Raw genomic sequence first — 26,466 nt, forward strand, 5'->3', positions numbered from 1 at the left:
TTAATGTAAACACACAGGGAAGACATAGATCCTCTTCAGATGCAGATCATGGCAAAATAGACAACCCGCAGAGAGGGCGACAAATGAAACAAAAAGTCCTTCTGATAATTACAAAAGAGTCCCCTTCTTAGCAGCAGAGGAGAATAGCTGGGTTAGAGTCCCCTTCTTAGCAGCAGAGGAGAATAGCTGGGTTAGCGGCGACAGACTGCTGGTCTCTCTGGGTAGGCGCGGGTCGTAGCGGACAGAGGTACCTGATCACACGTAGCATCAGAAGAACAGGCAGACTCCGACAGGACGGGACAAGGGTGAAGCAAACGAGACGATAGTTTGGTTCTGGCATGAGAAACTCAAACGAGAATCTGACAAAGAAAGAAGCAGGAACAGAGAGAGAAATAGAGACCTAATCAGAGGGAAAAAGGGAACAGGTGGGAAAAGGGTGAACGAGGTAGTTAGAGAAGATGAGGAACAGCTGGGGGGAGGAGAGGAAGAGAAGGTAACCTAATACGACCAGCAGAGGGAGACGGAGTGAAGAGAAAGAACAGGAACAAGACATAATATGACAATACATGACAGTACCCCCCCACTCACCGAGCGCCTCCTGGCGCACTCGAGGAGGAAACCTGGCGGCAACGGAGGAAATCATCGATCAGCGAACGGTCCAGCACGTCCCGAGAGGGAACCCAACTCCTTTCCTCAGGACCGTACCCCTCCCAATCCACTAGGTACTGATGACCACGGCCCCGAGGACGCATGTCCAAAATCTTACGGACCCTGTAGATAGGTGCGCCCTCGACAAGGATGGGGGGAAGACGAGCGGGGGCGCGAAGAACGGGCTTAACACAGGAGACATGGAAGACCGGGTGGACGCGACGAAGATATCGCTGGAGAAAAGTCGCACTGCGACAGGATTAATGATCTGAGAAATATGGAACGGACCAATGAACCGCGGGGTCAACTTGCGAGAAGCTGTCTTAAGGGGAAGGTTTTGAGTGGAGAGCCATACTCTCTGACCGCGACAATATCTAGGACTCTTAGTTCTACGCTTATTAGCGGCTCTCACAGTCTGCGCCCTATAACGGCAAAGTGCAGACCTGACCCTCTTCCAGGTGCGCTCACAACGTTGGACAAAAGCCTGAGCGGAGGGGACGCAGGACTCGGCGAGCTGAGACGAGAACAGCGGAGGCTGGTACCCGAGGCTACTCTGAAAAGGAGATAGACCGGTCGCAGACGAAGGAAGCGAGTTGTGGGCGTATTCTGCCCAGGGGAGCTGTTCTGACCAAGACGCAGGGTTACGAAAAGAAAGACTGCGTAAGATGCGACCAATAGTCTGATTGGCCCGTTCTGCTTGACCGTTAGACTGAGGGTGAAAGACGGAAGAGAGACTGACGGAAGTCCCAATCAAACGGCAAAACTCCCTCCAAAATTGAGACGTGAATTGCGGACCACTGTCCGAAACGACGTCTGACGGAAGGCCATGAATTCTGAAAACATTCTCGATGATGATTTGTGCCGTCTCTTTAGCAGAAGGGAGCTTAGCGAGGGGAATAAAATGAGCCGCCTTAGAGAACCTATCGACAACCGTAAGAATAACAGTCTTCCCCGCTGACGAAGGCAGTCCGGTGATAAAGTCTAAGGCGATGTGAGACCACGGTCGGGAGGGAATGGGAAGCGGTCTGAGACGGCCGGCAGGAGGGGAGTTACCGGACTTAGTCTGCGCGCAGACCGAACAAGCAGCCACGAAACGACGCGTGTCACGCTCCCGAGTGGGCCACCAAAAACGCTGGCGAATGGAAGCAAGCGTACCCCGAACGCCGGGGTGGCCGGCTAACTTGGCAGAGTGAGCCCACTGAAGAACGGCCAGACGAGTAGGAACGGGAACGAAAAGAAGGTTCCTAGGACAAGCGCGCGGCGACGGAGTGTGAGTGAGTGCTTGCTTTACCTGCCTCTCAATTCCCCAGACAGTCAACCCGACAACACGCCCCTCAGGGAGAATCCCCTCGGGGTCGGTGGAGACTACTGAAGAACTGAAGAGACGAGATAAAGCATCAGGCTTGGTGTTCTTAGAGCCCGGACGATAAGAAATTACGAACTCGAAACGAGCGAAAAACAGCGCCCAACGAGCCTGACGCGCATTAAGTCGTTTGGCAGAACGGATGTACTCAAGGTTCCTATGGTCAGTCCAAACGACAAAAGGAACGGTCGCCCCCTCCAACCACTGTCGCCATTCGCCTAGGGCTAAGCGGATGGCGAGCAGTTCGCGGTTTCCCACATCATAGTTACGTTCCGACAGCGACAGGCGATGAGAAAAATACGCGCAAGGGTGGACCTTGTCGTCAGAGAGGGAGCGCTGAGAAAGAATGGCTCCCACGCCCACCTCTGACGCGTCAACCTCGACAACGAACTGTCTAGAGACGTCAGGTGTAACAAGGATAGGTGCGGATGTAAAACGATTCTTGAGAAGATCAAAAGCTCCCTGGGCGGAATCGGACCACTTAAAGCACGTCTTGACAGAAGTAAGGGCTGTGAGGGGAGCTGCCAACTGACCGAAATTACGGATGAAACGACGATAGAAATTTGCGAAGCCGAGAAAGCGCTGCAGCTCGACGCGTGACTTAGGAATGGGCCAATCAATGACAGCTTGGACCTTAGCGGGATCCATCTTAATGCCTTCAGCGGAAATAACAGAACCGAGAAATGTGACGGAGGAGGCATGAAAAGTGCACTTCTCAGCCTTCACATAAAGACAATTCTCTAAAAGGCGCTGGAGGACACGTCGAACGTGCTGAACATGAATCTGGAGTGACGGTGAAAAAAATCAGGATATCGTCAAGGTAAACGAAAACAAAGATGTTCAGCATGTCTCTCAGGACGTCATTAACTAATGCCTGAAAGACAGCTGGAGCGTTTGCGAGGCCGAAAGGAAGAACCCGGTATTCAAAGTGCCCTAACGGAGTGTTAAACGCCGTTTTCGACTCGTCCCCCTCCCTGATGCGCACGAGATGGTAAGCGTTACGAAGGTCCAACTTAGTGAAAAACCTGGCTCCCTGCAGGATCTCGAAGGCTGAAGACATAAGAGGAAGCGGATAACGATTCTTAACTGTTATGTCATTCAGCCCTCGATAATCTATGCAGGGGTGCAGGGACCCGTCCTTCTTCTTAACAAAAAAAACCCCGCTCCGGCGGGAGAGGAGGAGGGGACTATGGTACCGGTGTCGAGAGCTACAGACAAATAATCTTCGAGAGCCTTACGTTCGGGAGCCGACAGAGAGTATAGTCTACCCCGGGGGGGAGTGGTTCCCGGAAGGAGATCAATACTACAATCATACGATCGGTGCGGAGGAAGAGAGGTGGCCCTGGACCGACTGCACACCGTGCGCAGATCGTGATATTCCTCCGGCACCCTCGTCAAATCACCAGGCTCCTCCTGTGAAGAAGAGACAGAGGAAACAGGAGGGATAGCAGACATTAAACATTTCACATGACAAGAGACGTTCCAGGAGAGGATAGAATTACTAGACCAATTAATAGAAGGATTATGACAAACTAGCCAGGGATGGCCCAAAACAACAGGTGTAAAAGGTGAATGAAAAATTTAAAAAGAAATTGTTTCGCTATGATTACCAGAGACAGTGAGGGTTAAAGGTAGCGTTTCACGCTGAATCCTGGGGAGAGAACTCCCATCCAGAGCGAACAAGGCCGTGGGCTCCCTTAACTGTCTGAGAGGAATGTCATGTTCCCGAGCCCAGGTCTCGTCCATAAAACAGCCCTCCGCCCCAGAGTCTATCAAGGCGCTGCAGGAAGCTGACGAACCGGTCCAGCGTAGATGGGCCGACAAGGTAGTGCAGGATCTTGAAGGAGAGACCAGAGTAGTAGCGCTCACCAGTAGCCCTCCTCTTACTGATGAGCTCTGGCTTTTACTGGACATGAAGTGACAAAATGACCAGCGGAACCGCAATAGAGACAGAGGCGGTTGGTGATTCTCCGTTCCCTCTCCTTAGTCGAGATGCGGATACCCCCCAGCTGCATAGGCTCAGCACCCGAGCCGGCGGAGGAAGATGGTAGTGATGCGGAGAGGGGGGCAACGGAGAACGTGAGCTCCTTTCCACGAGCTCGGTGACGAAGATCAACCCGTCGCTCTATGCGAATAGCGAGTTCAATCAAGGAATCCACGCTGGAGGGAACCTCCCGGGAGAGAATCTCATCCTTTACCTCCGCGCGGAGACCCTCCAGAAAACGAGCGAGCAACGCCGGCTCGTTCCAGTCACTGGAGGCAGCAAGAGTGCGAAACTCAATAGAGTAATCTGTTATGGATCGATTACCTTGACACAGGGAAGACAGGACCCTGGAAGCTTCCTCCCCAAAAACAGAACGATCAAAAACCCGTATCATCTCCTCCTTAAAGTCCTGATACTGGTTAGTACACTCAGCCCTCGCCTCCCAGATTGCCGTGCCCCACTCACGAGCCCGTCCAGTAAGGAGAGATATGACGTAGGCGATACGAGCTGTGCTCCTGGAGTAAGTGTTGGGCTGGAGAGAAAACACAATATCACACTGGGTGAGGAACGAGCGGCATTCAGTGGGCTCCCCAGAGTAACACGGCGGGTTATTGACTCTGGGCTCCGGAGATTCGGAAGCCCTGGAAGTGGCCGGTGGATCGAGGCGGAGATGGTGAATCTGTCTTGTGAGGTCGGAGACTTGGGCGGTCAGGGTCTCAACGGCATGTCGAGCAGCAGACAATTCCTGCTCGTGTCTGCCTAGCATCGCTCCCTGGATCTCGACGGCTGAGTGGAAAGGATCCGAAGTCGCTGGGTCCATTCTTGGTCAGATTCTTCTGTCATGCACTTGAGTGAGGACCCAAAAGCGGTTTAACAAAAACAGAGTCCTTTAATGTAAACACACAGGGAAGACATAGATCCTCTTCAGATGCAGATAATGGCAAAATAGACAACCCGCAGAGAGGGCGACAAATGAAACAAAAAGTCCTTCTGATAATTACAAAAGAGTCCCCTTCTTAGCAGCAGAGGAGAATAGCTGGGTTAGAGTCCCCTTCTTAGCAGCAGAGGAGAATAGCTGGGTTAGCGGCGACAGACTGCTGGTCTCTCTGGGTAGGTGCGGGTCGTAGCGGACAGAGGTACCTGATCACACGTAGCATCAGAAGAACAGGCAGACTCCGACAGAACGGGACAAGGGTGAAGCAAACGAGACGATAGTTTGGTTCTGGCATGAGAAACTCAAACGAGAATCTGACAAAGAAAGAAGCAGGAACAGAGAGAGAAATAGAGACCTAATCAGAGGGAAAAGGGGAACAGGTGGGAAAAGGGTGAACGAGGTAGTTAGAGAAGATGAGGAACAGCTGGGGGGAGGAGAGGAAGAGAAGGTAACCTAATACGACCAGCAGAGGGAGACGGAGTGAAGGGAAAGAACAGGAACAAGACATAATATGACAATACATGACAGTACCCCCCCACTCACCGAGCGCCTCCTGGCGCACTCGAGGAGGAAACCTGGCGGCAACGGAGGAAATCATCGATCAGCGAACGGTCCAGCACGTCCCAAGAGGGAACCCAACTCCTTTCCTCAGGACCGTACCCCTCCCAATCCACTAGGTACTGATGACCACGGCCCCGAGGACGCATGTCCAAAATCTTACGGACCCTGTAGATAGGTGCGCCCGACAAGGATGGGGGGGAAGACGAGCGGGGGCGCGAAGAACGGGCTTAACACAGGAGACATGGAAGACCGGGTGGACGCGACGAAGATATCGCGGGAGAAGAAGTCGCACTGCGACAGGATTAATGATCTGAGAAATACGGAACGGACCAATGAACCGCTGGGTCAACTTGCGAGAAGCTGTCTTAAGGGGAAGGTTTTGAGTGGAGAGCCATACTCTCTGACCGCGACAATATCTAGGACTCTTAGTTCTACGCTTATTAGCGGCTCTCACAGTCTGCGCCCTATAACGGCAAAGTGCAGACCTGACCCTCTTCCAGGTGCGCTCACAACGTTGGACAAAAGCCTGAGCGGAGGGGACGCAGGACTCGGCGAGCTGAGAGGTGGGAAAAGGGTGAACGAGGTAGTTAGAGAAGATGAGGAACAGCTGGGGGGAGGAGAGGAAGAGAAGGTAACCTAATACGACCAGCAGAGGGAGACGGAGTGAAGAGAAAGAACAGGAACAAGACATAATATGACAATACATGACAGTGGCGGTCTGAGTAAAAAGTATATTCCTTATCGGTCTTGTGGGTGTCACGCCATACATCGAGCAGTCCTAGATCCGGCAGTATCCTATTGATCTTTTTGGCAACTAGGCTCATTTTCTATTTTGGTTTGTGCTGTCCAATTTTGAGTTTAGAATTGTGTTAAAGTCCCCTCCACAGATAAGAGTGCCAGTGGTTTCTGTGGCAATTAAATCAAACACCTTCCTGTAGAAGACCATGTCCCTCCCTGGGGGTGCGTATACATGAAATAATGTAACTTCCTGTAGAAGACCATGTCACTCCCTGGGGGTGTGTATACATGAAATAATGTAACTTCCTGTAGAAGACCATGTCCCTCCCTGGGGGTGTGTATACTGTGGCAAAGAAGGGGGTCGAGTGATAAGTGGCAGATATGTGAGAGCAGAACTAATAAACGGGCTCTGCCCGATCACTAAAATGGCCACCCCTGTCAGAACTACAGATCACAAAATGGCCGACCGCCAAAACTACAAGTCCCAGAAGCAAGGGGAACCCTCAGAAGGTGGAGCCGACTCACAGATAAAGGGTCAAGAAAAACCAGGAAGAGAGAGAGAGTGCTGGAAGGAGCTATGAACAATAGAGAAAGAGACTATAGAGATTGGCTGGATTTACTGTGTATGAGCTGGATTGTTTTGGACTTACCTGTTGGCGTTTGGACCTGGACCTACCGAGAACCCGATTCGTGTACCGAACCCTGCTATCCTTGACCTCGCCTACGGCCTGGGTGGACCAGGACAAACACACAGGTACTGTCCTGTTCGAAAGAACTCTCATTCTTGGGTGATTTGGTGACAGTTTACCACTTAGTTTGTGACAAACGCTCCTAACCTTGAAGAGGTTTGCCACACGTGGTGGAGGATACGGGCATGGACTAACATACCACTGGTTAGGTAGAATAAAAAAATAAAAAAATAAATGTTCAGTTAGCACTCCAAAGGGGAGTCAGGTTTTTTTTTGTTTTAGCTTTGTTTGGTTAGGACAGTTTTTCAGGAAAATGAGTATGGAGGGAGCCATACAGGCCCTGTTACAAGCGGCGGCCGCCCAACAAGAGGCAACTAGAGCTCAACAAATAGTTCATCAGGATGCAATGCGAATGTATCAGGACACGTTACAGATCCAGCACCGCACCAACCAGCTGCTCACAGAAGAGCAAGAGAGAAACACCCGGGAGTTAAGAGAAGGCCTAAAGGGGCTAGCGGACCAAATTGGGGCTCAATTACCAGCTGCAAATACCCAAAGGAGGGCCAATCATTTTCTTCAAAAATGACAGCGCAGGATGATGTGGAAGCATATCTTACCACCTTCGAAAGGACGGCAGAGAGGGAGAAGTGGCCGAAAGAAGAATGGGCAGGGCTTCTGGCACCATACCTGGCAGGGGGACGCTCAAAAAGCGTATTTCGACCTGGAGTTGAAAGATGCACAGGATTACGATAAACTAAAGGGAGAGATCCTGACTAGACTGGGAGTGACTGATACCGTGAGGGCACACCGCTTCCACCAGTGGTCCTACCGACCGGGACAACCCCACGAACACAGATGTTCGACTTGATTCACCTGGCACGGAAATGGTTGCGACCAGAGACCCGGTCATCCGCCGAGATTGTCGAGACCATCGTACTCAACCAGTTTCAGCGAGGTCTACCCCAAGAAGTGAGACGATGGGTTGGCCAGAACGAGGTACTTTCCGCCGACCATCTCGTGGGCCTGGTTGAACGGTATTGTACGGCAAGAACAGCTGAGCAGGCACAGGAGGAAAGATTCCCGTTCCCCAGGCATGGGCGAACCAGTGGACAGGGTAAGGCTGTCCCAACATTTAGAGGGGGAAGAGAGCAGCGTGGGGCCATGAGGAAAGAATCAGAATCAGGCCAAGACACTAAGGGAAAAAACGGAAACCGGGACTGGGGGTCGAGGGGTCTCCCCGAACCCCTATTATCTGTTACAATTGTAATCAACCAGGACATATTGCAGCCTACTGCCCTATTAAAGAAGAGCCAATGCAATGTAACCTTGGTGAAAATGAAGATGATATACGGTATGCATGTCCTGTTGTAACCACTGTACTTGAAAGATCAAGAAACAAACATATGTGCAGGGTGAAGGTTGAAGGGAAAGAGGTTGAAGCACTGCTGGATTCGGCAGTATGCTAACCCTGGTCGTTGCAGGCCTAGTGCCGAATCATAAACTGGATACAAGACAGGATATCAGTGTTACATGCATTCATGGGGATACCCGTCTGTACCCCCACGGCCTTAGTGAGCATACAAACAGAGGACGGTCTGCTGGATTATGAGGTCGGCGTGGTCCCAAAGATGCCATATGATGTAATATTGGGTCGAGACTTTCCTAACTTTGCGAAGTTAGGCCACAAGAATGGCATATTTGAGAAGCCAACAACCCTGACCAAGCAGGAAGAAGCATGGGGCCTTCAACCAAAGCCAAGAAAGGAGGTCTCCCAGGGGACAACATCACAGGTGCTAGTAGGGGAGGAGGAGGATGAAGTGGCAAACCTCGCTGATAACGAACAGCCCAGTACTAGTGGGGCTGGGGTCGATCTGAATCCAGAGGACGACGATCTCGAACCAGCAGACCTGGCAGGGTCCTTGACTAATTTTGGGACGGCCCAAAACCAGGATCCAACGCTGCAGCAAGCCAGAGCAGATGTGCAGGTCGTAGATGGTACTCCCATAAATGTTGGGATGATGCCTAATAGTTTTCCCACTTCATCTCATGAAAAAGGGTTTGGTGTACAGAGTCTCGAAAATAGGGGTTGATGTGGTGGAACAGTTGTTGGTTCCCACTCGGTACCGGAGGACAGTACTGGATCTAGCTCATGGGCACATTCTGGGTGGACACCTTGGTATCGATAAAACCCGAGACCGGATTGTAAGGAGGTTTTACTGGCCAGAATTCAAGCTGAAGTGGCTCGGCATTGTGGAGAGTGCCCGGAGTGCCAGTTAACAGCTCCCGACCAGCTTTTAGAAGCCCGTTAGTGCCACTCCCCATAATCGAAACGCCATTTGAGAGGATAGCGATGGATTTAGTGGGCCCACTACCCAAATCCGCCAGAGGGCACCAATACATTCTGGTCATTCTAGATTATGCCACTCGCTACCCAGAAGCCATTCCCCTTCGGACGATGACTTCCAAAAATATCGCAAAGGAATTAGTGCTCTTGTTCACCAGGGTAGGGGTTCCAAAGGAGATCCTTACCGACCAGGGGACCCCTTTATGTCCCGCCTTATGGCGGACCTTTGTAAACTGTGGCAGGTGAAACAGTTGAGGACATCGGTTTACCATCCTCAGACGGACGGGCTGGTTGAGAGATTCAACCGAACCCTGAAGTCAATGCTCAGGAAGGTAATCGATAAGGATGGGAAAAACTGGGATTGCATGTTGCCGTATCTGATGTTTGCCATTAGAGAGGTTCCTCAAGCCTCGCTGGGGTTTCTCCCTTTGAGCTGGTATATGGGAGGCATCCCGGGGAATCTTAGACATCGCCCGGGAAACCTGGGAGCACCAATCCACCCCGTATACTAGTGTCATAGAGCACGTCACGGAAATGCAAGATAGGATAGCCACAGTCATGCCCATCGTCAGAGAGCACATGAGACAAACACAGGAACACCAGCGGCACACTTATAACCGGCAGGCTACCCTGAGGAATTTCAACCGGAGATAAGGTGTTAGTGCTGATCCCCACGGTAGAGTGTAAACTACTAGCCACATGGAAAGGACCATATGAAGTACTGGAGAGAATAGGAGAGGTCAATTATCGGATCCGACAGCCAGGTCGACGGCCCCAGGAACAGATTTATCACATAAACCTGTTAAAAGCATGAGAGAGAGAAACACTAATGGTCACATACCCACACACATTCAGGAGACAGCCGAAGTAAATATTTCACCCACTCTGTCCCCAGCGCAAGTACAGGAAGTAAAGACCCTGATCCAGAAAAACAGAGATGTGTTTTCAGAGGTACCTGGCCGAACTGAGGTTACGGCTCATGATATCGTTTCCCTACCAGGGAGAAAAGTGAGTATGAGGCCATATCGGGTACCCGAGGCTCGACGGGCCGCGATTAGAGCAGAGACTGAGAAAATGTTGACAGCTGGAGTGGTCGAAGAGTCACATAGTGAGTGGTCTAGCCCAATTGTGATGGTCTCCAAGCCCGATGGGTCTTTGCGGTTCTGTAACGACTTTCGGAAGGTAAATGAAATCTCGAAGTTTGATGCCTACCCCATGCCCCGAGTAGATGAACTACTGGAGAAAATCGGTCATGCTCGGTACATTACGACCCTTGATCTGACAAAAAGGGTACTGGCAAATTCCTCTGACCCCCAGGGCCAAAGAAAAGACAGCCTTTGCAACACCTGACGGTTTGTTTCAATACACCGTCATGCCATTCGGCTTACACGGGGCCCCAGCCACCTTTCAACGGCTCATGGACAAAGTCCTAAAACCGCACAAAGCATACGCCGCAGCTTATTTAGATGACGTGGGGATCTACAGCCCAGATTGGGAATCCCACTTACCCCGGGTACAGGCAGTGTTAGACGCCCTTAGAAAGGCAGGGCTCACAGCAAACCCTGCCAAGTGTTATGTGGGGTTAGAGAAACAGAGTACCTGGGATACACTGTGGGAAGAGGGTTAATCAAACCCCAACATAAGAAGGTGAAGGCAATTAGAGAATGGCCGAAACCAGTAAATAAGAAGCAGGTTCGAGCCTTCCTAGGGCTGACCGGTTACTACCGGAAGTTCATCCCAAGTTATGCCACAGTGGCCGCCCCACTTACCGACATGACTAGAGCCAGAGGGCCAAACATGGTCAAATGGGATGAAAGGGCCACCAAAGCATTTAGGACATTACAGGAGGCTCTCTGCTGTAATCCAGTGCTGGTGATACCAGACTTTGAGAAAGAGTTTGTGGTTCAGACGGATGCCTCAGAGGTCGGCTTGGGAGCAGTGCTATCCCAAGAGGTAGAAGGGGTGGAACACCCCATCCTGTTTTTAAGCAGGAAGCTGGAACCACGGGAAACCAACTACTCAGTCGTTGAGAAAGAGGCGCTGGCAGTAAAGTGGGCTCTAGAAAGCCTGAAGTACTACCTGCTGGGCGCCACTTCACCCTCATCAGTGACCATGCCCCACTCACCTGGATGCATAGGGCTAAAGAGAAGAACGCTCGGGTGATGCGGTGGTTTTTGAGTCTCCAACCGTTTCATTTTGACTTGAAACACAGAGCAGGGAAGGAAATGGGAAACGCGGATGGGTTATCCCGCATGCATGCATATTTTGCTGCGGTAGCCCGACCTAGGTCGGATCTAGGGGAGAGATATGTGGCAAAGAAGGGGTCGAGTGATAAGTGGCAGATATGTGAGAGCAGAACTAATAAACGGGCACTGCCGATCACTAAAATGGCCACCCCTGTCAGAACTACAGATCACAAAATGGCCGACCGCCAAAACTACAAGTCCCAGAAGCAAGGGGAACCCTCAGAAGGTGGAGCCGACTCACAGATAAAGGGTCAAGAAAAACCAGAAGAGAGAGAGAGTGCTGGAAGGAGCTATGAACAAAGAGAAAGAGACTATAGAGATTGGCTGGATTTACTGTGTATGAGCTGGATTGTTTTGGACTTACCTGTTGGCGTTGGACCTGGACCTACCGAGAACCCGATTCGTGTACCGAACCCTGCTATCCTTGACCTGCGCCCTACGGCCTGGGTGGACCAGGACAAACACACAGGTACTGTCCTGTTCGAAAGAACTCTCATTCTTGGGTGATTTGGTGACAGTTTACCACTTAGTTTGTGACAAACGCTCCTAACCTTGAAGAGGTTTGCCACAATACATTAAATAATGTAACTTCCTGTAGAAGACCATGTCACTCCCTGGGGGTGTGTATACATTAAATAATGTAACTTCCTGTAGAAGACCATGTCACTCCCTGGGGGTGCGTATACATGAAATAATGTAACTTCCTGTAGAAGACCATGTCACTCCCTGGGGGTGCGTATACATTAAATAATGTAACTTCCTGTAGAAGACCATGTCACTCCCTGGGGGTGCGTATACATTAAATAATGTAACTTCCTGTAGAAGACCATGTCACTCCCTGGGGGTGCGTATACATTAAATAAGGTAACTTCCTTGTTATCCAGTTTACATTTAACAAGTATAAATCTACCCCCCGTGTCTTTTATTTCTGACACAAACTCAAAATTAACTGAATTTGGGATCAAGATTGCAACTCCCCTTCTACCCATTTTGTAAGAAGAAAACAAAGTGTTCCTATATCCCGTTTTCTTGAGTTTCTCGTGTTCAGGTGGATAAGTGAGTTTCCTGACAGAATAGTATGTCAACTCTCTCCCGTTTCATCTCTGCTATTACCTTACTGGTCTTGAGGTCACTCCCCAGTCCGTTCACATTGAGACTGATGACCTTAAATTCCCCATGATGCATCGATATAAATAAAAAACCATGTGCACCACATCTGTCTGCTGATCATGAACCTAAAAATGAACGATAAATCAAGAACGATAATAAAGTAAATCAAAGTGGGAAAATACTTTGGTATTTGGACTCCCATGTCAGAGGACTGTCTCTTGCCTCTGGGGTTTGAGGGGATGAGTCTGTCCGCAGGATGGGCCCCTCGCTCAGATATGAAAATGCGTGACGTAGTCATAAACAAGACCTGGTGGAACCGAAAATAATAAGGGCGCCTATTTCGTCACTTATACACATCGGTTAATTACAAGTGAAAACTATATCGGTCATGCTTGGATATCATGAATCCTCCCCTTGATATGCCCTTCTGTCGCCCCGTCATTAATCCTTAGCTAATATATATATGTTATTAACGTGACACTACTTAGTGTGTTCATAAAGAACACATGCTTTTGGCTACTCACCCTTGTTCAGCATTGGGGGAAAATAGGGGATATATTTTACCTATTGTAATGTCAACCATAACAACATAAAGTCTTAACAGCTCGCGGTAACTATTAATTCTGTTAAATCCGATTCAGTGTCTTCCATCTTCCCGTTGGAAATGCCTGAGTCTCTCTCGGATGTGAACGTCCTCTCTCCGAGATGGTTTCCCTCTTTCTCCATGACCCTGCTTGTCAACAATGATCCATGGGAGAGCCTGCTCAAGTCTTTCCGCTGGTGATGTCGCCTTTCTCCTGGCGGTATACTCCACTGGGAAGCCCCTTGACTTCAGGTCCTCAGTCGCCTCGTCTGCATGCTCGTATGTAACCGGGCCATTTTCCAGAAATACCTGCATTTTTGCCGGGTATGGTGTTTGGAAGCGAATACCCTTCTCTTTAAGTGCTTTCTTAATGGGGCTGTATTCTTTCCTTCTTTTCAGTATCTCTCCCGCGTAGTCATGATCAAAGAACACTCGTTGGCCTTGGAGGTTAACAGGCTTTTTCCAGGTTGCATGTAAGACTTTCTCTTTGACTGAAAATTTTAGGAACCGTACTACTATGGATCTTGGCAGGGCGCCGCTGGGGGGTTTTGAGGCCAGAGCTCGGTGTGCTCTCTCGATTCCCAGGTCAGTGTCATCTTCAAGTATTTCCTTGACTGCAGAGTTCCATGTGTTCCATAACACCCATAAAAAATGAATGCATAGGAGATCCCATGAAAAGATTTGCCTGCCTATGGTAATCAATGGCCAATCCAACGAATTTGTTCTGGCGCCGGCCCTGCATGGAGAAGGCCTCTGTCCCCTAACATGTAGAGTCTGCTCAGTGCTCCCACAGCTTAATGAGAAGGAAAGGGAAAGGGGATACCTAGTCAGTTGCACAACTGAATGCATTGCATGTGTCTTACACATTTAACCCTCTCTGAATCAGAGAGGTGCGGGGGACTGCCTTAATCAACGTCAACGTCGCCCGGGGAGCAGTTGTTGTGGGGGTTCATTTTCAGAATGACAGATTTTTTTCCACCTTGCTAGCTCGGGGATTCAAACAAGCAACCTTTCGGTTACTGTCCCAACGCTCTAACTGCTAGGCTACCTGCCTGGGACACGTGTCATCAGAGAGCCCCAGAGAGAGCCACTCCAGTGTTTTGGTATGGGGGGGAGGGAGAAAGACACACACAGTTGCCCTTTCTTATACACCAAGGTTGAAATAAACACTTCAGATCATAAATAGAAGATTGTCCTACAAAGACAAGACAAAATTGTCTGCAGTCTTGTGCAGGTTGCACAAACAAACACAAGGACAGACATTCTATTTATTTCAAGGATCTGTATTAATGTCTATGATTACAGTCACACAACATGGACCCATTCTTGGTTCTCGGGTCAGCGTCCACATGTTATCATCCTATCCGCCTGCTCCTCAACATGTGGAAAGGCGAGCGAAGCTGTGATTTGTTTTTAATCCCTGTTTTGATAAATATAGTAAGGGCTATTATTAGCAGGCATTGCCAAATCCTAATGTCAGGCCCTGTTGCATCTTGGGAGCTGCATTGAGTTGGAGGCGGTGGCCTGAGGACATGGTGACCCAGATGACTGAGCCGCCAGAATGATCACCCCCAGGGCCTCCGGAGCACGCCACCGCAGACTGTGTTGCCGTAGGGATGCTCCTAATGATCTCATCTTATTCCGACTTACCAGATTTTCGGAGCGCTGGTATCTAATAATGGGAATGGGGCTGAGCTCTGCATCCTATGTGACATTCTTACATTCTGAAGAACACATTCCATGAACTCTGCACTGCTAGCTACAATCTAGCCTCACACGACCGACAGATATATCCACATATATGTCATGGAAGTCTAAATATATTTGTACAGTATGTGAATGTTATGGGATGTATTCGCTCCACTGTTAACATTGTTTGTTGGTGGCCCAACAGCACCTAACAGAGTGTGATTTTAACTCTGAACAATATTCTCTTGTTCCATCCCAGGATATGACCTCTCAAGCATTACTACTGAGGAGGGTGCCGGGTGGGAGACTCGAAGGCTACTACAGGAATCCTGGGACAACGAGACAGACCCTCTGTTGGGCCCCCCGTCCAAAAACTGCACTGAGCCAGGTAGGTCAGGCCTCGATTTGGAAGTTGAGATTCATGTTTTTTTGCCAGATTGGTGTAACTATTTAGCCAAAAGGTAAGATTCCAGGTAGGTCTTGTCCTAAAACCTAATACGGTGGGGAAGTCTTATATACACACACACAACACACACATCTCCTATTCCCACAATAACAATTACAGACATGCCTGCTATATTGCAACCTGTGTTTTCCTGCAGTGGCTGAAATGTGTTTGGTGTCGTTTTCCCCGTCTCTGTAAAACCAATTGCTCAGATAGCAGGAAGTGAGAGATTCTGTTGAAGATTCAAATTGAAGCTTCAGAATGAGTGTACATGGCACTCCTATGGGGAAGACCGGAGGGATTCCTGGAGGATATACTGTAGGGAAGACTGGAGTACAGATGAAAGAAAAGAAAGTACCAGGGGTTGAGAATTCAGATACACATGGCAAACGGGGATAGTGTTATAGGTAGTGCTGTGATTAAGGAATGTTTGGTAATGATTCATTGTCATGCAAATTACCATGGTTAATGTCATAATTGTAATGTTGGAAAAATGTTTGAGCTTGTAATGCAATATTGTAATAAACACGATGGGAGAGAGAGCTGCTTTCACACGCAGGGCGCAGCAGGTGTTTATTTGTAAAGGACCACAGGAGGAGGCAGGTAGCTGGGTCCAGGGGCAGGCAGAAGGTCATACACAGGGGGTCCAAAAAGGCAACAGTACAGGCAGGGAAAAGGCTAGTAACGTCTTCTGGGAGATCAGGTAATAGGTTGATAACAGGAAATCCGATAGGCTAAAGTACAGGGAGAGAATAGGCAAAAGGCATCATTAGTGAGGCAGGCAAAACTATTATACATGGGACGATTAAATTACAGGAAACCCAGCACTCCGACTAGAAGTGTGTCACAAAACAAACAATACCTCACAATGATGGGGTGCAAAGAACTGAACTAAATAGTGTGTGATAATGACATACAGGTGTGTGAACAGGTGATCAGAATTCACGTGATTGGGATCTGGAGCGTGAGCTGCGTTCAAGGGATCTATGTGTTTGGGAGTGTGAGCTGGAAGCAGACGTTACAATTCGAATGCATATTTAAAAATGAGCTACAACACAGGGGTGACACCCCAATCTTAAACAATAGATTTTACCACTTTTGGAAATGAAGCTGACTGTCGTTCTGCTCATAAACTTTCCCACTTCATGTAAAACAAAAATACTATAGGATAAGGGTAAACTATATCTACTTGAATATAATGTTGAATCCCCATTTCTCCTAAACTGAATGTATTAAGATGATTGACTATTCAATTTTTTTAGTTTGATTATTGTCCATAATTGACAGTTACACGATTTAAACGATAATTCTGCCTTCCCTATTTTTAAACATTGTTCTATCAATATTATTGCTGTTTGAGCTTTGGTTTATTGCAGTCAATGCAGTCTGTGTGTATGGGGAGTGAGTTTTGTGTGTGAGTGCACGTGTGTGTTGTGAGGATGTGCAGATATGTACGCTCTATTCTAATGGCACTTGGTGTGTTTGCATTGCCCGTGGGTGGGTTGGCGTGTGTGTTTTTTCCGTGGGCGTGTGTGTTTTTCTGGGCACTTGTGTGTTTTTCTGGGCCCTTGTGTGTGAGGGTTTTCCATGTGGAATCCTGGGGTTTAACGAGACTGCGTTCCTGCCAAGCATTCTCTTGATCTCACTGTTAACACACCACCTCCCAAATCTCGCCCCTGTCCTAGAAGCAACACACAGACACCAACCAAACACACACCTAATTCAAACACACTCAATCACTCACACACAGATGCGCATACGCAACTCTTTACCCTACACTCTTAGGAAAAAAAGGGTTCCAACGGGTTCTTCGGCTGTCCCCATAGGATAACCATTTGAAGGGCCCTTTTTGGTTCCAGGAAGAAAAATGTTGGGTTCCATGTAGAACCTCTGGGGAAAGGGTTATCCTATGGGGACAGCCAAAGAACCCTTTTAAGTTCTAGCTGGCACGTTTCTTTTCTAGGAGTGTATTGCCTGCTCCCAAACCCTGCCCTCTCTGAGTGAGTTATATGGGAGTTATATTTAGACAGAAATACTTAATAGCCTGTTTTCCGCTTAATCGCTTTGCCTCCTGAAACGCTGTAATTATTTTAATAGGGATTATTCCTGCTTTTCTGCACAAGAGCCTGTCTCATCTCTCACTCCCTCTTGATCGTTCTCCCCCTTCCCCCCTTTTCTCTCCATTGCTCTCTCTCTCTCCTTTCCACTACTCCTCCAATCCAACTTCCTTGCACATCTCTCAACTTGGGCCAGTAGACCAGGCTACAGTGCCTTCATAAAGTACTAAGACCCCTTGACCTTTTCCACATTTTGTTACGTTACAGCCTTATTCTAAAATGGATTAAATAAGAACAATTCCTCAGCAATCTACACAGCTGGCCACCTGACCAAACTGAGCAATCGGGGAAGTCGGGGGTTTCTTGGTCAGGGAGGTGACCAGGAATCCGATGGTCACTCTGATGGAGCTCCAGAGTTCCTCTGTAGAGATGGGAGAACCTTCCAGGAGGACAACCATCTCTGCAGCACTCCACCAATCAGGCCTTTATGGTAGAGTGGCCAGCCTGTCCTCAGTAAAAGGCACATGACAGCCCACTTGGAGTTTGCCAAAAGGCACCTAAATACTCGCAGACCATGAAAATCAAGATTCTCTGGTCTGATGAATCCAAGATTCAACTCTTTGGCCTGAATGCCAAGCGTCATATCTGGAGGAAACCTGGCACCATCCCTACGGTGAAGCATGGTCATGGTAGCATGCTGTGGGGGTATTTTTCAGCGGCAGGGACTGGGACACTAGTCAGGATCGAGGCTAAGATGAATGGAGCAGAAGGACACAAAATCACACAATGTGCAGTAACACACATAGAAACACACGCATGCACACTCTGCCTGCCTGCATGACTGCCCGTGTGTGAGTTTAACCTGTGGGTCAGCTGTGTCCATGCTGACTGGGGGAATTGAACCTGCTAATCGTTCAGGTCTTGTTTCTATTGACCCATGTGGACAAGAAGGATTAGAGGGAGATTTGTGTTACTCTGCACCTGATTCAGAATTTGGGTTTATTTTCAGTGTTATAATCAGGGATTTTGTCAGCATTTCTGGTGTATTTGCTTCATGACACTGTCACTCAGCAAACTAACAGTGGCAAAAAGAATTAGGTGTCAGCTGTATTCCTGTTGCGAAAATTAATTCAATATTCATAGGGACTCATCTGTTTCAAATCAGCTGCATGTCAACAACAGACAGGAGGCTTAAATGTCATATTACTCAGCACAGTGACGGGAAGCAACGCTAACTATCATGAGATGTATCACTTCATTAGCATCTGAGGGGTGTGTGTGTGTGTGTGTGTGTGTGTGTGTGTGTGTGTGTTTTTTTTTTTACCTTTATTTAACCAGGTAGGCCAGTTGAGAACAAGTTCTCATTTACAACTGTGACCTGGCCAAGATAAAGCAAAGCAGTGCGACAAAAAACAACAACACATGAGTTACACATGGGATAAACAAAAGTACAGTCATTAACACAATAGAAAAATCTATATACAGTGTGTGCAAATGGCGTAAGGGGGTAAGGCAATAAATAGGCCATAGTAGCGAAGTAATTACAATTTAGCAAATTAACACTGGAGTGAAATACTGGTGAGCAAAAGAGCAGAAAAAAGTAAATAAAATCAATATGGGGATGAGGTAGGCAGTTGGATGGGCTATTTACAGATGGGCTGTGTACAGCTGCAGCGATAGGTAAGCTGCTCAGATAGCTGATGCTTAAAGTTAGTGAGGGAGATATAAGTCTCCAACTTGAGTGATTTTTGCAATTTGTTCCAGTCATTGGCAGCAGATAACTGGAAGGAGGTGTTGGCTTTGGGGATGACCAGTGAAATATACCTGCTGGAGCGCGTGCTACGGGTGGGTGTTGTTATGGTGACCAGTGAGCTGAGATAAGGTGTAGCTTTACCTAGCGAAGACTTATAGATGACCTGGAGCCAGTGGGTCTGGTGACGAATATGTAGCGAGGGCCAGCCGACGAGAGCATGCCAGTCGCAGTGGTGGGTGGTATATGGGGCTTTGGTGACAAAACAGATGTCACTGTGATAGATTGCATCCAGTTTGCTAAGTATAGTGTTGGAGGCTATTTTGTAAATGACATCGCCGAAGTCGAGGATCGATAGTATAGTCAGTTTTATGAGGGTATGTTTGGCAGCATGAGTGAAGGAGGATTTGTTGCGATTCTAGATTTAATTTTGGATTGGAGATGTTTATTATGAGTCTGGAAGGAGAGTTTGCAGTCTAGCCAGACACCTAGGTATTTGTAGTTGTCCACATATTCTAAGTCAGAACCGTCCAGAGTAGTGATGCTAGTCGGGCGGCGGGTGCAGGCAGCGATCAGTTAAAAAGCACGCCATTAGTTTTACTAGCGTCTAAGAGCATTTGGAGGCCAAGGAAGGAGTGTTGTATGGCATTGAAGCTCGTTTAGAGGTTTGTTAACACAGTGTCCAAAGAAGGGCCAAAAGTATACAGAATGGTGTCGTCTGCATAGAGGTGGATCAAGGAATCACCCGCAGCAAGAGCGACATCATTGATATATATATATAGACGAGAGTCGGCCCGAGAATTTAACCCTGTGGTACCCCCATAGAGACTGCCAGAGGACCGGACAACAGGCCCTCCGATTTGACACGGCAGCTTTCCAATCTTTAGGAATCTTGAATGATACGAAAGAGAGGTTGAACAGACTAGTAATAGGGGTTGCAATAATGGGGGCGGATAATTTTAGAAAGAGAGGGTCCAGATTGTCTAGCCCAGCTGATTTGTACTAGTCCAGGTTTTGCAGCTCTTTCAGAACATCTGCTATATGGATTTGGGTGAAGGAGAAGCTGGGACGGCTTGGGCAAGTAGCTGTGGGGGGTTGCGGAGCTGTTGGCCGGGTTGGGGTAGCCAGGAGGAAAGCATGGACAGCCGTAGAGAAATGTTATTAAAATTCTCGATTATTGTGGATTTAGCAGTAGTAACAGTGGTTCCTAGCCTCAGTGCATTGGGCAGCTGGGAGGAGGTGCTCTTATTCTCCTTGGACTTTACAGTGTCCCAAAACGTTTTGGAGTTAGAGCTACAGAATGCAAATTTCTGTTTGAAAAGCTAGCCTTTGCTTTCTTAACTGACTGTGTGTATTGGTTCCTGACTTCCCTGAAAAGTTGCATATCGCGGGGACTATTCAATGCTAGTGCTGTACGCCACAGGATGTTTTTGTGCTGGTCGAAGGCAGGCAGATCTGGAGTGAACCAAGGGCTGGCTATATCTTCTTAGTTCTACATTTTTTGAAAGGGGCATGCCTATTTAAGATGGTGAGGAAATTACTTTTAAAGAACAACCAGGCATCCTCTACTGACGGGATGAGGTCAATATCCTTTCAGGATACCCGGGCCAGGTCGATTAGAAAGGCCTGCTTGGAGAGGTGTTTTAGGGAGCGTTTGACAGTGATGAGGGGTGGTCGTTTGACCGGGGACCCATAACGGATGCAGTCAATGAGGCAGTGATCGTTGAAATCCTGATTGAAAACAGCAGAGGTGTATGGATTTAGGGTTGTACCTGGTGGGTTCCTTGATAATTGGTGTGAGATTGAGGTCACCTAGTTTAGATTGTAGGAGAGCCGGGGTGTTAGCCATATCCCAGTTTAGGTCACCTACCAGAATGAACTCTGAAGATAGATGGGGGGAAACCAATTCACATATGATGTCCAGAGCACAGCTGGGAGCTGAGGGGGGTCTATAACAGGCGGCAACAGTGAGAGACTTATTTCTGGAGAGATTCATTTTTTAAATTAGAAGCTCAAACTCTTTGGGCATAGACCTGGATAGTATGACAGAACTTTGCAGGCTATCTCTGCAGTAGATTGCAACTTTTCCCCCTTTGGCTGTCACGATCATTTAAAGATGGATTGGGCCAAGGTGCAGCGTGGTAGGCATAGATTTATTTTCATTTAAATGACACCGAAAAAACACCAAAATACAAAAACGAATGTAAAGCTACATGCGGTGCAGAAAGCAACTACACACAAACAAGATCCCAAGATCCCCAATCAGAGACAACGATAGACAGCTGCCTCTGATTGGGAAACATACCCGGCCAACAAAGAAATAGAAAACTAGAATGCCCACCCAAATCACACCCGACCTAACCAAATAGAGAAATAAAAAGGCTCTCTAAGGTCAGGGCGTGACATTGGCAGTTCTATCTTGATGGAAAATGTTGTTGCCTTACTAAGCCAGGATTCAGACACGGTAAGGACATCAGGGTTGGCGGAGTGTGCTAAATCAGTGAGTAAAACAAACTTAGGGGGGAGGCTTCTGATGTTAACATGCGTGAAACAAAGGCTATTATGGTTACAGAAGTCAACAAATGAGAGCACCTGGGGACACACACCGCCTGGGTTAACCTCTACATCACCCGAGGAACAGAGGAGGAGTAGGATGAGGGTACGGCTAAAGGCTATCAAAACTGTTCGTCTAGTGTGTTGGGGACAGAGAATAAAAGGAGCAGATTTCTGGGCGTGGTAGGATAGATTCAGGGCATAATGTACAGACAGGGGTATGGTAGGGTGCGGGTACAGTGGAGGTAAACCTAGGCATTGATTGACGATAAGAGAGGTTGCATCTCTGGAGGCACTAGTTATACTAGGTGAGTGCACCGCATGTGTGGGAGGTGGGACAAAAGAGCTATCTGAAGCATGTTGAGTGGGACTAGGCCCTCCACAGTAAACTAAAACAATGATAGCTATCCTAAACAACAGTATACAATGCATATTGACATTAGAGAGAGACATAAAGCAATCACAGGTGTCGATTGGGAGAGCTAGCTAAGTCAACAATGGGTAAGACAACAACAGCTAAGACAACAACAACAGGTAAAATGACGATGAATGTGCAAAGAGGGTCAGTTAATTACACACAGGGCCTGAGTTCGAGGCTGGGGCTGACCGATAAACAAAATAAATAAAATGGAGTACCGTGATTAATGAACACTCCAGCAGGCATCAGCTATGTTGCCAAGTGTTCATAGGGTCCAGTGAACAGCAATAGATGAAACAGAGAAGCCGTTAGGAAGTCGTTAGTACGCTAGCAAGCGGGAGACATGGCGTTCATAAAGTTAGCAAGACGGGACTAGCAGAAGCGTCTTCACCGACATCCGGCAAAGGCCGGTTAAGGGCACATCGAACGGAATTACGTTGGCAGACCAGTCGTGACGGACTGGCGGGGCTCCGTGTCGAGAAAGGGTCCAGGCCAATTGGCAAAAGAGGTATTGTAGATGGAGTAATTTTGTTTGCTAGCCGGGAGATGCGCCTGGCTTGAGGCTAACTGGTGCTAGCTTTGGGACAAGGGTGTTAGCCACTATAGCCACTCGGTAGCAGCTAGCTAGCTGCGATGATCCGATGCAAAGGTCCAGAGCTTACGGCAGGAATCCGGTGATGTAGTGGCTTCTAGTCGTGTTAGTGAAGAGTCCGGGAGGCGTCAACTGTGTAGCCGAGTGATCATTGGGTCCATTGGGTCCACTGAGCAGGCCGGGAGATGGGCCTGGCTCAAGGCTAGCTTCGGGGCTGGGCCACTCGGTAGAAGCAGCTAGCTAGCTAGTGTGTGTGTGTTTTATTGCAACAAATAAACACAGAACAGAAAAAATACATTCAGGTACAGGTAAAAAGAAAATACATATTGTTTTTCCTTGCCTTGAGCTTATAAAACAAGTATAAACAACCAAAGACACTGATTGACATCCCAACACACCTCACCACACCTTAAATGAACTGTAACGACCGTTGGTGGAAGAAGGTGAGGACCAAGATGCAGTGTGGTAAGTGTTCATCATTATTTTAATAAACTGAACACTAAATACAACAAGGAACAAAAGAAACAACCGAAAACAGCTCTGTCAGGTGCAAAACACACTAAACAGTGTGATGCCTCTGATGGTCATTAACTTGCTAAATGCAAGTCGCTAAAGGGCTTGTACTCAGCGCTCCATTGTCCCTCTAAGCGCTCAATTGTCCCTCTAATCACTCTGGCATCAATGCAAATGTAATTGAAAATCAAATCGAACACGTCATGAGATCCCTGACATTCAGTTTGAGCGGAATAGGATCACCTGTTGCGCAGTGAGAGCCAGCTCCTCATAGCTGGTTGATGCATGTAATGAAATGTGTTCCGAAAAGCAAGCCTATGTTGCGCAACGTTTTTATATAGCCTAGGCTATGTAATTGCGTGAGAAAACAGAGTTTAGATGGCCTCTTAAAAAAGAGGATCCCATCAGCTTTCTATAGGCTAGGCCTACTATATTTATTTATAAACTCTCCATATATTAAGCACATTGCTTCGCTTTACAGCCGGAGTAGCCTACCTGGCTGACATGAAAATGAACCTGGGGAAAAGGGTCCTCCATTCGCTATTCAAGTGCATGCATACGGATGACGTATTTTTTTCCCCTGGCCCTGTTCCGACAGGTGGGTGATAATGTCCCATTCTAAATCAAAACTCATTTCATACATATTATTTAGGATATGTAAAAACAAGATTAGACCTGCCTAAAATAAACAATGGCTTTATTATGATGGTGTAGCCTACATTAAAGCAGTAAGGTACGAGGAGATGTGGTAAATGGTTAAATAAATAAATATGGCCAATATACCACTGCTAAGGACTGTTCTTATGCACGACGCAACCCTGAGTGCCTGAATACCAGCCTTAGCCGTGGTTTATTGGCCATATACCACAAACTCCCGAGGTGCCTAATTGCTATTATAATCTGGTTACCAATGTAATTAGAGCAGTAAAAATAAACGGTTTTGTCATACCCGTGGTATATGGTCTGATATACTACAGCTGTCACACAATCAGAATTCAGGTCTCTAACCACCCAGTTTATAGTAAAGAGTAATCATGAAAATAAAAATGAAAACCGGATGTTTTAGGCTTAGTTATAGTCAAACACGTCAATTCTGATCTTTATTTTGACACTTCGTTGCAAAATGTATATATTTTGGTCTTTTAGTAGTAAATCTAGCTCTTTTTGCCCCTAGAGATTCAACTCTGTCATTGAAATGTTGATGTAGAGGCACTTTGAGAAGGTCCCTCTACATCATCTCAATGGAGAATGCACTCCCTTCTAGATGTGCTGTGTCGTACCACCTCAAGGCTTACTATTAAATCAGGAGATAGCGCACCTTATTTGGCAATGGTCTTAGTACGAGGAGTGTGCCATTATATTTTGGATGATGATTCCTTGACTAAACACCTGACGTTCCACAAAATTCAAAAGGCTTTAAGGCACATTTCTACATAGACCAAATTCAAAGTTGCTTACAGTTTCATACACATCGGTAATGTGTTGGGAAGAAAAGTGCAATCATCACCTTGAAAATGAAGATTAAGGGCTCAATTCAATCCAACCCGCATTGAAGTATTTACGCAGTAGCTCTTTTTCCACTGGTACTGTATACACCGCAAGTGTCAATAGATGTCAGGAACTTGGCGCCACTGTGAGCGAACTGTCCAGAGCCATATTTCAATCAATCAATCAAATGTATTTTTAAATCCTTTTTTACGTCAACAAAGTGCTTATACAGACATCCAAGCAATGCAGAAGTACAAGCACGGTGGCTCCCTAGAAAGGCAGGAACCTAGGAAGAAACCTAGAGAGGAACCAGGCTAAATATACTCTTATAATCGGCCGGGGGGAGGTTATAAGAGTATATTGTGTGCTTGCGATGCACACAATTTTATTGTCAGAGCGGGTAAGTATGCTTTAGTGAGAAAGGGTTTGGGATCAGGTACAACTACAGTGGGTTGGGCAAAGGCTGAATATGGGGTTGAGAGTTACCCTTTAAATGGATTCATTAGACTTTTTAAAATGTAGATGTTCCAAAGGTCCACATCAGTAGCTTGTAGGCTATGCGTGGAAGCCAGGAGATGCTAAACATGTTTATGTTAATTAACGGTCAATTACCGTGAGACCGGCAGTAATTTGCTTGACAGTTTCTGGCTGACAAAATGTCATGACCGCCACAGCCCTACTCGCGCACACACACACACACACACACACACACACACACACACACACACACACACACACACACACACACACACACCTGTTCCTGCACTGAGGAACATTACGTCTCCCTGCTAATCCATTCTTCTGCATCTCTCCACACTCAGTCAGGATTTCTTTCTGTTGAACTTTAACACCTCATGTTCTTGACAGGATGACTTACACTCTCTTTTTTCTCCTCCTCTCTCCCTCTCTCTCTTTTGAGGACTTGAGTTTTTTTATTATTGGTCTGTATATGTGACTGATCTAAGGACTCCACAGTATATTCTATTTCCTTGCTCAGACGAGTCAGCATCTCCCATCAGGTATGCACACGGGCAGCCTGGCCGATGCACTGAACAACCCCTCAGTCCCCCTCCAGTTACCATGGCAACCTGCCATGTCCCTTGTCTCCTGCCAGGATGTGTGTGTGTGTGTTTATGCGTGCATGTGTGCATGTGCTCATGCACGTGTGCGCTGGCACATAAGTTAACGGACATGACCCTCACACCACTGCAGTGTGCCAGCTGTGATACTCACGCACCCAGGCATTCACTACCTCTTGCCGGGCCTCTCCTCTCTACATTCCACCTCCATGCTGGCCCGCAGGGGATGTTTTCCTTTCAGCAACTCACAACGGCAGAAGGGAGGTAGAACTGGAGAGGGTAGAGGACCCAAGAAAAAAGGAAAAGGGATCTGAACATTTGAAGACTGTACTCTTATGCTGTACTCTCTGTATTAGTCTCGCTCTTGCTCTCTCCTCTTTCTCTGTCTCCCACCCTTTCTCTCTCCCGCTCTCTCACTCTCCCCCAAGCCAAACTTAAGGTAGCAAATGTAGCCTTCAGTCGCCCTTATAAGATTCCATCCTCAAAATCGCCAATGCGTTCATTCATTGAATGTATGTTACCAAGACAACCAGTTCTGGTAAGATGTCATCACGATTGCAGCTCTGTTTGAGCAGTCTGTGCCTAGTAGCCCGATCAGATCACTGTGATTACGCAACACACGCTAGGGATGATGTCATCATTGAGAGCGAGGACAGAGGAGTAAAAGAGGGACTGGACGGTA

The 26,466-nt window shown here is 47.7% G+C and overlaps 1 protein-coding gene across 2 annotated transcripts in view; it reads left to right on the forward strand.

Moving 5' to 3' along the window:
- Positions 1-26,466, forward strand: part of slc24a3 (solute carrier family 24 member 3) — a 119,593-nt gene that overhangs the window by 57,275 nt on the left and 35,852 nt on the right. Inside the window, exons 1-2 of one of the 2 annotated variants that reach the window (XM_065023210.1) lie at positions 11,899-11,976; positions 15,149-15,277. Coding sequence is in view for 1 of the 2 variants with exons in the window: in XM_029669447.2 (XP_029525307.1) it covers positions 15,149-15,277 (129 nt within the window). In the remaining variant the exon portion in view is untranslated. Of the gene's footprint in view, positions 1-11,898; positions 11,977-15,148; positions 15,278-26,466 lie in introns of those variants that run through there. The other variant, XM_029669447.2, reaches the window with a different exon arrangement.

This window comes from Oncorhynchus nerka, linkage group LG10 (genome assembly GCF_034236695.1).
Source record: "Oncorhynchus nerka isolate Pitt River linkage group LG10, Oner_Uvic_2.0, whole genome shotgun sequence".
Classification (NCBI taxonomy): Eukaryota; Metazoa; Chordata; class Actinopteri; order Salmoniformes; family Salmonidae; genus Oncorhynchus; species Oncorhynchus nerka.